At 39.2% G+C, this 15,175-nt stretch overlaps 1 protein-coding gene across 2 annotated transcripts in view; it reads left to right on the top strand.

Annotated features, from left to right (window-relative positions):
• RYK (receptor like tyrosine kinase) overlaps window positions 1-15,175 on the top strand; it is a 101,757-nt gene that overhangs the window by 39,516 nt on the left and 47,066 nt on the right. For both annotated transcript variants that reach the window (XM_068545939.1, XM_068545938.1), the window contains exons 3-5: window positions 8,637-8,736; window positions 10,482-10,616; window positions 13,776-13,829. In XM_068545939.1, coding sequence (XP_068402040.1) covers window positions 8,637-8,736; window positions 10,482-10,616; window positions 13,776-13,829 — 289 coding nt within the window. The remainder of the gene's footprint in view (window positions 1-8,636; window positions 8,737-10,481; window positions 10,617-13,775; window positions 13,830-15,175) is intronic.

Here is a 15,175-nt window from a genome sequence, read left to right as displayed (position 1 = left end):
ACACACACTTTTTTCCGTTGAACTATGTGCAAGTGAATTGCGCGCATTGTGCCCCTTTACCCCTAAGTATATCAGTGTACATTTTCTAAGAACAGGGTTAGGAACTTAATATTAACACAATACTATTATCTAATCTACAGAACTCATATTTCATCAGTTATCCCAATCATGTTCTTTATAGCCCTTTTTTCTCCTGTGGCCTTTCTTTGTGTTTCTTGACTTTGACATTTAGGAACATACAGGCCAGTGGACTGTCCCTCAGTTTGAGTTGTCTGTCTGAGGTTTCCTTATGGTTAGATTCCGGAATGTCTCCTTGGTGGTAACACTACAGCACTGCTGTCCTCCACAGTGCACACGATGTCAGTTTGTCCCCTTACTGTTGATGTTAACTGTGATCACACAGTTCACCAGGTTTCTCCACTGTAAAGTTCTCTCCTTTATAATGAACAGGTAATCGTGGGGAAATAATTTGAAATTATATATTAAAATCCCATAACGCAACACCCTTTCAACCACTAATTTTTGCACCTGTGTTTAGAAGTAGGTTTCACTTTTAGCCAGTGTGATTGTTTCCTCTCACTGGAAGAGGTGATCTGCACTAGGTAGCCATTTGGTGGTAGTGCTGTAGAAGGAATTTAAACATTTGTGGAGTGGCAGTCTTGAATTTTAAGTTCCCTTGCAACTCTGAGATCCATCGTTTCTGTGAATCTTTCAGGCAGAGAAGCTTTTTATATTCTCCAAAAAATTGATGGTTAGTCCTTTGTTACTTTTCCTATCTTTAATGTTGATGAATATGAAAACAAATAATACATATATTTTAAAATAGTGAAAAATCTAATGAAATAGTAGAGATTCTATTCTGGGTAAGCTGCTGACTTTGAACAGGATGTGATTGTTTCTGGGACCACTTGGGAAAAAAAAATGCTGATATACCATGAGAATATTTTCTGGGCAAGTGTATGAGTAGTGACTTATGAATAAAAGGGCAGTGTAGGTTGTGGCAGTTAGAATTGAACAGAATTAAACATTCTCTTATTCATTCGTTTTTAAAAATATACACTAACTTTTTTTTTTTTTTTTAATTTGGAGTGAGTTTCAGGGGTCTGACTGCTGATAGTGGGTGCCTGAGGAGTTTTAGGAGCCTGTCACAAGGAGGAAATAGGAGTGGAGGAGAGTAGATAGAAGAAGGGGCTCAGATGAATATATATGTTTGAATGGGAAGCAGTGTTGGTGTGGGTACATGTTGGATTAGGAGGAGCCTTGGTATAGCTGTACTGTACTTTCATGTTCTTCACATTATCTTGTAGAGCATACTTTCCAAACTACTTCTGTGGCGGGTATTAAATACCATCATTAGTGCACATTTGGACTGCTCTTGCTGGTATGATAGTCCTCGTAAGGCAGAAGCTCCCTGACTTGTTGGAGGCCATCACATTTATTTACACGTCGAGGCCAGAAGCCTAGAAGGGATCCTAGACTCCTCCTTCACCTTCCCAGTCCAGATTATTCTCTCTCATAATTACACCTTAAATTCGTTTCCTATCTCTCTCGAGACTAATGCCTCATCCTTAGTTTGGGCTTTCATTGTTTCTTAACTAGATACAGAAATAGTCTTCTAACTGGTCTTGCCTCTGGACTGACCTCTTGCTGTACCCCCCGCAAACCTGCCCTAGGGCTCTTGGTTGCCACCAGAATAAAGTTCTATTTCTTAGGGAGCCTTCATGATCTCATCCCTGCCTTTTCTTTTTCTGCCTGCCCTCCTGCTAATTGTTTACTGCCATTTTTTTCGGGGGGGGGGGTCTGGCAATTTCTGGAATGCCCTGTGCCCTGTTACATTGCTGCTGTTTGCTCTGCTAGAAATGCCCTTTCCCCATTCTTTACCTCATTAACTCTTTTTATCTCAAAACTTACACTTGGTGTCACCTCTTTTTCATCTATGTCAGGTGCCCTTTTCTGTACCCACAGTGACCTTCTCTTTCCTCCCTCATAGCCCTTATCATACTCTAAGAATATTTTAGTAGTTGATTTTCTTCTCTGTCTCCCTCCAAGGTGCTGAGTATGTTAAGGGTAGGAACCTCTTTTTGTCCTTCTCTGTGGCCCTTGTGCCTGGTGTAGCACCTGGTAGTTAGTTACAGGTATTCCTTAACCGACTATGGAAGAGATGCACAGGTAGAAGCCACAGGACACAGCTCAGCAAATGGGGAACTTCTGAGCAGTTAGAGCTTTTCAAAGTTAGAATGTGCTGCTTTAGGAGTGGTGGATTCCTGTATCTAGAAGTGTGAAAACATAGGTTGGGTACACTTGACAAGCTAGTTGACAAACTAGTTGCACACCTGGGATTTTCCAGATATTTTACTCTGAATAAAGTTTAAATTTGGAAAAATGAATGGAATTCATAGTTTGAATATATAGCTAAACTTATTTCACAGTTCATCTGTAGCAGGTGTAAGAATTTAGAGGAAAGTGCTAATCATGTTATATCTTAAAGTGTTTTATAGTAAAAAACTAAGGAATGTGTGTACATTAAATCTAATTTCATGTTCGGCCTCCATTGCAGCTCCTAATTCCAGTTTTAGGTCATAATCTCTTCAGTGATTTTAGCACAGTTGTTTAATTGAAGTTTGTCTATTTTAAAAGTTAATCTTTTGAGTATTTCATTTATGCATATGGTACGAAATGCAAAAGGCATAGGGGTATACAGTGAAAAATAAATCCCCTACACCTTCCTAGAACCATCCCCAAGCAATCTAGCCACCTAGTTCGCCTTCCATTGGCAACCACTGTTACCTGATTCTAGTCTCCCCTTCTAAAGATAGTCTGTGCATAGATAAGTATCTCTGTGTGTGTGTGTGTGTGTGTGTGTGTGTGTGTGTGTGTGTGTGTGTATTTTTTTGAAATGGGAAAATCATGCAAGGGGCTAGGAGAGACATGTTGGAGAGTTCTTCAACTGATCATGTTGGCTCTGGGATGCAATCAGGAACTTTCAAAAGGAGGGCCATGGCTCCCAGGCTCCAACACTTTGTAGTTCTTGCTTTTTGAGAATTGCCAGAAGATGAGGTATTTGCTTCCAGAGATCTCCAGGCTTCTTGGTATTTCACTTCACATTGTAGATATTTTAACATTAGTTTTAACACATCAAAGCTTTTGATCATAGTGTTCTCCAGTGTATACGTGATTCTGTTTTATCTTGCCAAACAGGTTGTGGTCTTCTCAGAGGCTGGAGCTGTGTCTTATTCATGACATTGTGTCACACTGCCTTAGTGAGTGGTTGGTAAATATGATGGGTTAATTGCATTTACAGATGGGATGAGAACTCTGGTGTTGCTTCTCTTTCACAAGGCCACACACTCAAAAAAAGAAAAAAAATACTACTGGTGGCTTTAATGAATTAGTTTCTTCTGTATTCCAGGACATTCTCCAATATCCAGAAAAAAACATGCAACTGCATCTGTTAAGTGTCAGTAGATATTTTAGATAGCTGAAAGGCAAAAATATACCAAAATGTAGCAGAATACAACCCCCGCTCACTCCCATCCCATAGCTGTTCTCTGGTTTCAGGAATTCATCATTGTCAGGAGGGTCAGCAGGGAACTTGTCCAGAGTTCCTACAGCAGCCCTGGGGCTCAGCCTGCTGTATCGCCTGCAGAGTGGGGTTTCTATGAGAAATGCAGCACTTCTGGTAATTTCAGAGAAATTAAAAGCCTGTTTGGCTGTAGGCAAGTGTATTCACTTTAAATCTGTACTGTGTTCCAAAAGGAAGTGGCTTTACTCAGCAGCTGCCCTTTGCAATTGCCATTTGTTTCCAAGTAAGGGAAGATTACCAAAAATGTTTATTTCTTAGCTTATTCAAATATTTATATATTCTCTAGTTTCTTTTCTGAAGTATTTTGGCTCATTCTTTTTTCTGATAAATAACTGCTGTTCAGATTTCCTTTGTTCCAGTAGATTATAAATGTTAGCTTTAGAGGAGATCTGTTTCTTCAAAGGATCATTGGCAAGTGAGATTCGATATAGATCGATACATGCCAAAATAGGAAAAAACTGGCCTTTAATAATTGGCAGTTTCTAACCCCAGAAACTGCAATTTAAAATTTTATATTCTGAAGGTTCCTGAGGGAGAAGAGAACTGCTTTGGAATGCCTTTCATGTTTAGGCAGTGCATCAAAAAGGGAGGAAGCAAAGGACAGGCATGGTGCTTTCACACTTCTTAGTGTTCCAGGCTGCTGTTGGCCAAAGGTTTGGGCTTTTCAGAAATCTTACTCAGCCCCTTCACCACCTCTCTCCGTGCCCCTGACTCTACCCAGCTCCACTCACAAGCTTACTTCTCTCCCTCCTGCCCTTCTCCGCCTCCAACCCCTGGCTGCACTGAGACTCTCCAGAGCTAGTCTTGTTCCCGCCCTCAGCACTGCAGTTAGGGCCTTTGACCCTGTTTGCTGCTGGCTTTGTCTGCTGCCCCAGGGGTTCTGGTCCCTGGCTAGCTGTGCCTCTGCTTGCAATAACTGAGACCTAGAATAAAGGAGACAGCAAGTGTGGGGAAGCATAATAAGTTTGGTTTTGAATCTGCTACATTTGAGAGCTGTAAGATTATTAGGTAGATATGTCTAGTAGGTAATTGGGCATATGGGAGAAAATGAAGATATAGGAGAGAGAGAGATGAGTTGATGATACAGAATCCCATCAGTGGTGAAGTGGGCTAGAGCTAGTATACTAGGAGAGAAGGGTTTATCATTTGGAGAGGAGAACAGATCTCTACTTGGGACTGGTGTGCAAAGGTTGAGGGTTCTAACAGATCTGCCTGGAGCTGAAAAGAAAGGCAGAAAGGGGGTTCCTGTGTGCCAGCCGAAGGGGACAAGAGCATCGTCTGAGAGAAGGGAAGTGGGGAGGGCAGCAGGTGGTGAAGCTGTGGATCCCGTGAGATTTGGAGTGAGAAGACTAGGGAGAGAGGGGTGATGGGGGAAGGGATTGCTGAGCAGGATTAACGGCCTGCCCTGAACCTGGGGATCATCTTTGTGTAGGAGCAACTTTCTCTTCCAGGTGTGATTTCCCCCAGCAGTGCTGGGCAGCAGAAGTAGAGTGAGAGGTGGTCAGAGTCCTGATGGCAATACGACTGTGTCGGTAACTAGTCTTCTTTGGGGCACAGTCTGTGGGAAAGTGAAACCAGGTCACTAGCTAGGCTGGAGAGGATGGAAATAGCTTTATTGGCTTTTGCATCCCAACTATGAGCATAGCCCTTGGCTTACAAATGTGCTTCATAAATGTTGGTTGAATCAGAGTGTTGGAGACAAAGAACCGGTTTTATAGGAATCAGATGTTATGATGGGATCTTTGATAGAGTGGGATTTTTGCATTTGTTTTGGTTATGGGACAATTCTTCAGTACATAGGAATACTGAATGTTAATATTGAAGCCATCAGGAAGATGGCAGGAGACAGAGTGAGCCAAGCGCCCAGGCCTCTGCAAAGTCCCTGTGTGTCACTGATGATGATGGCGTGAGAAATAGCCGTTATGAGTAGAAGTTGGGAGCTTCAGAGTATAGGGGGTTTTGCATGAGGAAGGGGTGTGTAGGACCTAATGATCCTGAAAGAATGCTGACTCTACTGTCTAGGCCCTGAGGGTTGAGGGTTAGGAAAGCCAGGCTGGGGGAGAAGGTGGGGAAGACACCTGTGAAGAGGCTGAGAGTATGGGAGGCTGTTCAGAATAGTGGCGTTCCCAAGATGGGGGACAAAACAGAAGGGCTGCAATATTGTTCTTGGCAGGGCATAGGAAAGCTTGTGTCAGAATCTGGGGTCAGGAGTAGGCTGGTGCTTATGGGGAAGTGCAGCAGGGCATAGGGTAGCTACTCTGGAATGACTGCTGATGCCACTGGGGTCTGCGTTTATTAGAGGGGACCTGTGCCAGACTGACAGGTGTGTCATATTAATTATTTTATTTGATCCTCATAACATGGTTGTACTAGCCTCATTTTATAAAAACTGAAACTCGGAAAAGTTAGTAATTTACCTAATGGTCACACAGTCTCATGGTTCTAATCCAGTTCTTGCTGACTGTGCTTAATTTTTTTTTCATGCACTTGCCCTTCATGTATTGCCCTGTTTAGAGGTAGCATGGATATAGGGATATAGTCAATGCATTCTCTTAGTCAGTGAGTATTGCTGGGAAAGCCTGCTCATTCTTGGCCCAGGCTTGCTAGGCTGCAGCTCTCTCGCACCCCCTGGTGGCAGTGACGGTATTTCGGCACGCTAAGATGAGAGGGAACACTTCTAGCCAAGGTGCCACTGAGTCACTGATGTGCAGCAGCAAGAACATTCCCTTTGTTATGAAAATGGCACTTACCAAATACAGCCTTTAACAATTGTTTGTATACCTATCTTAACTGTAAAGCAATACTTTAATATTTGCATACCCCCTACAGCTTTCTGGGACTTTCAAGTAGAGTGTGAAAAGAGAAACCCAGAGGGGGAGTTACAGTCATTGGATTGAGCCCTTCTTATCCATGGTTTAAACACCTCCTGACCCAGTTAATACTCAGGTGTCCATCCGTTCTTTTATACTCTGGAAGGTTACTCTTTCCCTGTTTCCTTTCCTCTTTGTTAAGTCCTTTTTTGTTGATTTTTTTCATTAGCATATAAACATATTTGAGTATCTCCCATTGAAAAAAGAAGAAAGGCTTTGAAATCTACCCCACCACCCACCTCCAGCCCTGCTCCCCACCTATTACCTGATTACATTCTTCCTAGTCAAGTTTCTTGAAGAATGGTTTCTTGAACCTCTTTCCTACTACTGTTTTCCTAACCCACTGCCCTTTGGCTTCTGCCAGTCCCAGCCTCCACCAAAAAGCCCTTGTGACCACTGAATGGGAGAGGGGTACCATTCTTATTGAGTCCCCAAGGGCAGGACAAAGAGTAACGAGAAATATAAGTCCTCATTGAAGGTCTTGAAGGTGGCAGCCGTTCTGAATTCCACCTGTTGCTTTGCAGTTTGAGCTCTTTCTTTCATGAACATCTCTCTAGCAACAGGACTATATTTATTGATTGATGCTGATTGGTTCTATTAAGCCACCTATGTAGGCCAGGTATTGATAGAGAATATTGGTGTTCCCAGGACATCTTCCTAGTCACCCCTCTTCCTTTCCTGATTCTGAATCACTTGAGAAATAGATCCAGAGGTTAGATGGGCATCCAAACATAAACTTTCTCAGTGGTGAAAGCTGGACTAGAGAATGTGGCTTAGATATTCTATGAGAAATTTGTACCTTGGAATCTGCTTGTGAGGTGAGTGGGTCTGTAGAACAGACCTGCATCCACCAGTCACATGCAGGCCCTCAGAGCTTGGCTTTTATCAGATAGAGAAGACATTGGTGACTAGTCATGGTCTGTAAGTTATACATCTCAGCTCCTTGGCCCTTCATATCTATCTGCCTCTTCAGGGCTTCTCTGTCAGCGGCTGTGGTCCTCAGCAGAATTTCTGAATCCTAGATGGCACATTGTACAGGAGAGTGGTGGTACTGTTCTGAGCATGAAATAGAGGGTGGCTTACTGGATTGAATTTCTATCCAATTGAAAATTCCTAGGAACAAATGAACAAACATAACAAGACAGAAACCGAGTCATAAATACAGAGAACAAGCAGAGGTTACCAGAGGAGAGAGGGTAGAGAGGGAGGAAAGAGATAGGTGAGGGAGATTAAGAGGTGCAAACTTCCAGTTGCAAAATAAAAGAGTCAAGAATATGAAATTTACAGTGTGGGGAGTATAGTCAATAACTAAACAATATCTTTGTGGTGACGTATCTTAACTAGACTTATTTTGGTGATCATTTTGAAATGTATAGAAAAAAATCACTGTGTTGCATAAACGGAACTAATATAGTGTTGTAGGTCACTTATACTTCAAAACAAACAAACATACAAACACATGGAAAAAGAGATCAGATTTGTGGTTACCAGAGGAAGTGGGCAGGGGGAACTGGATGAAGGCAGTGAAAAGGTACTACAAACTTCCAGTTATAAGATAAATAAGTGCTAGGGATATAATGTACAACCTTATAAATAGAATTAACACTGCTGTATGTTATATATGAACATTGTTAAGAGAGTAAATTCTAAGAGTTCTTATCACAAGGAAAAATTTTTTTCTATTTCTTTAATTTTGTATCTATATGAGACGATAGATGTTCCCTAAACTTATGGTGATAAGCATTTCATCATGTATGTAAGTCAAATCATTATGCTGTAACCCTTTTAAACTTATATAGCGATATATGTCAATTATATCTCAATAAAACTGGAAGAAAAAAATAAACACACCCCCAAGACAGTAGTAATCTAATGGGTCATGTAAGAGGTAACGCAGTCTGGTGGAGAAAAGTCTTAGAATCAGACGCAGCTGAGCTGGATTCCCACTCTAGCTACTTTGCATATATTCAACTTCCCTGGCTTGGTTTCTTCAACTGTTTAAAAAAAAAGGAACATTCCTAGCCCTGTTTCTGACAATTTGGACTTTTTAAAAAATAGCTAGATTATTTGTTCTTATGAAAGGCTCATGCATTCATTAGTTAATGACCTAAATCAGTGAGGTCAAGCTGTTGGTGCCCTTTCTGTTATCACGGATCCAGTTTGTTTATTTCTCCATTTTACAGGTTGAATATAAGCTGGGATTCCAAGTAGACAATTTCGTGGCTATGGACATGCCCCAGGTCAACATTTCTGCTCAGGGGGAAGTTCCACGCACTTTATCAGGTGAGTCTCAGTGACAGAGTTTAACATACTGATTTTAACTGTGTCCCATGTACTCTCAAAGAACAGTTAAACTACTGATAATGTAGTGTTCTACGCACACACGTAGGTATCAGATGCGTAAGTACTTTGAAAAGTAATTTTTTAAAATAGGGATTACTTGGACTGTTTAAACCATTTCCTCTTTTCCGTCTCCTCCAGAACTGTCTGCACTCAGCTCTCCTCTGTCTCCTTATATGCATTGTTGGCCCCCAGCTGGGTCCCTTTGTCTGGTCTTGTTTCTCTTCCGTTAGTTCCCGCACTGCAGCCCTGATAATCACTGAACACTCACTTCTGACCATGTGATATCCAGCCCCTTAGTGCCCCCACCCCAATCAGCTGAGTACATTGCAGACTCCCCAGCCAGTGTGCTGTGTTTACCATCTGCCCCTGCCTGCCTGTCTAAACCTTATTGCTGCGTTTGCCCCAGTGTTCCAGCAGTGCCATGCTACATGTAGTTCTCAGAGCCATGCCTTTGCACATGCTGGTCTCGGTATTTCGAACCATGTTTTCATCTTTCCTGCTTGTGAATTTCTATTCATACTAAATTTTCTGCAAGACTCAAAATCTGTACTCTCCTTTTCCTGCCTCCTCTCCCTCCATTTGTTAACTCTTCTGTATTTAACTGTTTTGAATTGAGCACATTGTCTTGTAATTCTTTGTCTTTGTCTCTCCCTCTAGCCTGTGCCACCCTGAGGGCAGGAGCTGTCTTTCAGCTATCTACCCTTGGTGCCTAGCATAACATCTGGAACAGGATAGGCACTCAGGACATGTTTGAGTAAATCATTTAAGTGTCATATTTACACCAATTTAACTACTTTTGAGCCAGCCTTTTGAGAGAGGCTCCTGAAGATGTGAGATATAAAGAAAATGAAAAATTTTTAAAGTTGACAGTATAATAAGCCCCAGTGTTATGGAACTTTTTTAACAGTCTTACTCACTGTTATTAGTGACATTCATTAATCTAAGCTTTAAGAAAACATGGGAAGGCTGGTTAGTTTTTATGGGCCAGTAAAGAAATTCAAAAATGCCCATATTGTTCATACGCTGATATAGATGGTAGAATGATGTATTCTAAATTTGTAGAAAAAGAGTCTTAAACTGAAAGATTGGAAAAAAAAAAAAAAAAAGGATGTGCACCAAAATCTGTTATCCCCTTGCTACATTAATTGATTAAAGCCAATTTCTGTTTAGAAAGGTTTTTTTTTTTTTTTTTTTTAATTCATAGTTGAGAATTTATCAGTTTCATTTACAGGTTTATTTTTAATCTCTTCATTAAGAATAATACATAATTGCATTTTGGTGGTGAATTGTCTTTCCTTTTTATCAAGTAATTTTTGTTGTTACTGTTGATTGTGACTGGTGAGGTAGTAGGGTTTGCCTTATGATTCTGTAGCTTTACTATATTATAATAAGAGAACTTATGAGACAAATTGATACATTAAAAATCATGAGCAAATTTGAAAATAATTCTCTTCCTTTATGTCTTGGTTTGTTCTTTAATGCTAACTTTTATATCTGTAATGAATGAAGTAACTAATGTCCAAAGCTGTGTAGTCTAAACATAAGTTCTCTGAAAGTTTCTGCTTAGTATGTTATGTAAATGTATTATTTTTAGTTTTATTGCAACAAAAATAAATTCTAAGTTATTCAATGGGCATTAATGTTGATTTTTAGAAAATTAAAATATTTTTTCTTTTTTTAAACAGTGTTTCGGGTCGAGCTTTCCTGTACTGGCAAAGTAGATTCTGAGGTTATGATACTAATGCAGCTCAACTTGACAGTAAATTCTTCAAAAAACTTTACAGTCTTAAATTTTAAACGAAGGAAAATGTGCTACAAAAGTAAGGAATTTATTTACCAAAGTCTGTGTTTTATATAAATGTGAGAAGTTCAAAAATAGATTTTGTCACCTTTTTACAGATTTGTGATCAAATCTTGATTATAGTTGCAAGTGAGAAAAGAGAGCAGTAACTGATGAAATTCCGAAATAATCACCGAGATAGCTTGTAGCCAGGAATCTCATTCAGGCCCCACTCAGTTCCTGCTTTCTCAAAATCTTTATCAGAATTGCTAAGGACGTTTTCCTTTAGGAGTGTGAAATAGCACTAGTGGCTGAAGAGGTAAAGAAATCAGGTAATTTTGATAGGGACCCCTGAGTAATGGGGTGTTAATTATGAATTACTGTTATGTAGAAGCATTGCCCTGGGGCCAGAAAGACCTGCGTTAGAATTACAGCTCTGCTCTTGACAGGATATTGGAACAGGTTTCTTAACCTAAGTCTCAGTTTTTTTCATCTGTAAAATGGCATAATAACCTGTTTCAGGAGGTTGGTTGGTTGATTTTAGATTAATTGAAGCTACTAACCTGAAACTTAGAATACCATATGTGGGTACTTAATACATGTTGGTAGTTTTTGAATAATCTGTTACTCAAGAAATTACAGTGGATATGAAAGAGCTCCAGCATACTAGGTCATAGATAAAGAATTTTAGAATTCTCCTTAAAGGTTATCTAGTCCAACCCACTCACTTTAAGTTCCAGAGAGATTAAAGTGACCTGAATTTACAAAGTCACATTGGTAGAGCTGGTTAGTATCTAAGGTAGGGGAAAAAAAAGCTAAAGAAAACCCCGATAAACTTGCTGAGTGCCTGCTGTGTTCCAAGTGCTTTACACACATTAAACCCATTTAATGCTTATAGCAGCCCTAGGCAGTAGGTTCTCTCCTTATCTCCATTTTCTGAGGAGGAAGCTGAGGCTCAGAGAATCCAACCAACTTGCCAAGGCCGGACAGCTCAGTGGTGGAGCTAGGTTGCAATCCCGTGCTCTTGCTTTTTTGGCTTCTTTGGCAAACTGTCTCTTAACACATTTCCTAGTCAAAGTTAGTGCTGAGTGTTATGAGAACGCCTGAGGCCAGCACATGAGTTATAATGGCTAATGTCCAGGTAACATGCCAGTAAAAAAGCTGTACTGCATTAGAACGGGCATTTTTTAAGCTCTAATTTAATCTTTTAATTAGAGTAAATATAAAGTAAACAGTTACTCTCCATGTGTATTTTTCCCAGTTTTATTGAAATATACTTGACGTACATCACTGTATAAGTTTAAGGTGTACAGCATAATGGTTTGATTTACATACATTGTGAAATGATTATCATAATAAATTTACTTAGCATCCATCATTTCATATGGATACAATAGAAAGAGAGAGCAAAAAAATAAAAAAATTTTTTCCTTGTGATGAGACCTCTTAGGATTTACTTTCTTAACAACTCTCACATATATCATACAGTTAACATATTGTGTTAAATAACATATAATGTACACCGTGCTGTACGTTACATCCCTAGTTTGTACCTTTTGACTACCTCCTCCAGTTCCTCCTCCCTCCTGCCTCTGATAATAACAAATCTGATCTCTTTTCTTATGATTTAAAAAAAATTTTTAATTCTTTAGATTCTGTATACATATAAGTGAGATCATACAATATCTCATAGTCTTTCTCTGTCTGACTAATTTCACTTAGCGTAAGACGCTCAAAGTCTATCCATGTTGTTGCAAATGGCAGGATTTCCTTATTTTTTATGGCTAAATGGTATTCCATTAGGTGTGTGGGGTGTGTGTGTGTGTGCGTGCACGTGTATTTTCACCACTTCTTTATCCAAAATGAACATTTTTAGTCTACGGCCACACCACCCTGAATGTGCGATCTCGTCAGAATGGACATTTTTAAAATGAAAAGTTAGTCCCTTGTTAGCTTTGGTGTTTTGATACATTTGTCAGTTCTTGCATATCCAGTTATACCTTCATGTAATTTTAAAGCCAAAGAAGAGTTTAGAGACTCTAGTTCAACCTAGTCGTTATATAATATGAGGAGACTGGGACCTGGAGTGGTCACCTAAGCTTGCATAGGCAGTCAGTGAGGAATGCAGAACAGGTGGTTCCTGGCCCCTAGGGAGGTGGCACTGCCTATACCACGGCGCTTCATCTGTTAGTGCTTAAAGGCAGAATGTTGGACAAGTGTGATGGGGGTCTGTGGAGCCCACTAAGGTTAATGATCAGCCGATATTCAGAATAATCCCATACCTTCTCCATTTTCTTTAATATGTACATGAAAATTAACAGTTGATGTAATTTTCTATTCTGTTTTAGAATTAAGTTTAATATAGTACCACCCTTTTTATTTGGTGGTCATACTTCTGGGCACCCTAATCATCCGGTTTACATTCATGACTCTTTAATATGTGATCCTAATATATTTATATGGGTTTCCAGCTTACTACATTTTGAAAACTGTCTGCCACAGAAAGCATACATGTACTGTATAGAATGTTAATGGGTGTTACTGGGAAGAAAATTTTCCTTTATGAGGGTGTAAATTATTGGATCAGACAGATTTTGTTACTCTCAAACTCCTTAGAGCCTTTGCACTCTGCTAACGTGCACTGTGAACCTCCACAGAGGTTATAATATGTAGCTTTCCCCAGACTTCTTGACCACAGAAACCCTTTTTCATTGAGCATCTATCTGTAAGTAATACCCATTGGCTAATATAGGCATAGACTGTTGATTGATGAATATAGTGATGATTATCAGAATAGTAATGTAGCATTTATTATATATATATTTTTTAACATCTTTATTGGAGTGTAATTGCTTTACAATGTTGTGTTAGTTTCTTCTGTATAACAAACTGAATCAGCTATATGTATATGTACATCTCCATATCCCCTCCCTCTTGCATCTCCCTCCCACCCTCCCTATCCCACCTCGCTAGGTGGTCACAAAGCACTGATCTGATCTCCCTGCACTATGCAGCTTCTTCCCACTAGCTATCTATATATTTATTATCTTGCAACAAATACCTTGTTACCTAGTTCAGGGACTTCTGTTAGCACATAAAGCTATGTTAGAAAAAATTCAGAAAATATTATTTGGTATTTAAGGATTTTCATGGAAAAGAAAGAATTTCTAAAGCATCTTTTATCTCCTTTTTAATTCAGAACTTGAAGAAGTAAAAACTTCATCCTTGGACAAAAACACTAGCAGAACTATTTGTAAGTGTTACTGTATTATCTTTTTCCATCATTAGGGATGAAAAATGATGGATTGCAAATGAACATGGTTTTGTGTAGCTTGGATGTTTTGTGGTTTCCAGTTTGTCAAAAGATTAAATGATGCCATGCTTCTTATTTCACTGATGTTTTGTAGATTGGTATGTTCAGATGAAGCTATTAGAATATTGAAAATTTTGTAAAGCAAAATTCTTACATATTTCATGTGATGTAAAAACTTTTATAAGCAAGAATTTATATCATCATTTCAAATGGTCATAATTAAAGTATGAACGTGAAATATGTGTAAGATCTTCATCTGCTTAACAGAAGGATAGAAAATCTAATTCATGGCCTGGATGTAACCCTCAGCTAGTTTCATCCAGGTGAAAATACAGGCTTAAATATCCACATTGTTTAAACCTACAGAGCAGAAACTTGAAGGAGATTTTTATTTTTTGATAATGGTTGTGTAAGGTAGTATAACTTAGACTTCTTTTTCCTTTTGTGACATGGATACATCATTAACTCTTACTCTTCCTGAAATCATTTTAATAGCAGTATCTTAAAATGTTACTAGAGTCTTTGTATGGAAATAAACTAAAACAAAATCGGGGGAGGGAATTTCAAGTATGCAGAAGTCAAGAGAATGTTTTGATGAACCCCCGTGTGACCATCACCCTGCTTCAGTAATGATCAACATTTGCCAGTCCTGTACCGTTGATTCCTTCCTCCTTTTTCAGTTGGGTGCGTGGGTGGGGAAGGATAGAGTAATACTTTAAAGCACATCCTAGGCATCATATCATTTCACCCCATAAATGTTTCAGGGTAGGTAACTTTTTAAAAGGCCATTAAAAAAAAAAGCCACAATCACCCAACACCTATTCACTTGTATTTGATTTATCACATGTAACAAAATTAAGTCCTTGATATCTTCTGATAGCTAGTCCATGTTCAAATTAACCTGATTGTCTCAAATATAGTTTCTTCCCTGAATCAGGATCCAAATGAAGCCTACACACACTGTATTTGGTTGACATGTATTTTTTATTAATCAGAAACCACCCCCTTCCCTTCACTGTCATTTATTTGTTGAAGAAATTGAATCATTTGTCTCATAGAATTTTCCACATCTGCATTTTTGTGGTGTCATTTAACATGTTTTTCTCTCTTCTAAACTGGCAGTTAGATTTTGTACTTCGTTAGGTTGAGGACCAACTCTTTTGGCTAGAATAGTTCATAGATGGTAGTATGTGCTTCCTATTTTATCTTTTTCATCGCCTCAAGGAGGCACAAAGTATCGGGTTGTCTCAAAGTAGACCATTTTTGAAGGTAAAATAATATGAGAT

Source organism: Eschrichtius robustus, chromosome 6 (assembly GCF_028021215.1).
Source record: "Eschrichtius robustus isolate mEscRob2 chromosome 6, mEscRob2.pri, whole genome shotgun sequence".
Classification (NCBI taxonomy): domain Eukaryota; kingdom Metazoa; phylum Chordata; class Mammalia; order Artiodactyla; family Eschrichtiidae; genus Eschrichtius; species Eschrichtius robustus.
Note: the sequence above shows the minus strand (reverse complement) of the source record. Positions and strands in the feature narration are given on the sequence as shown.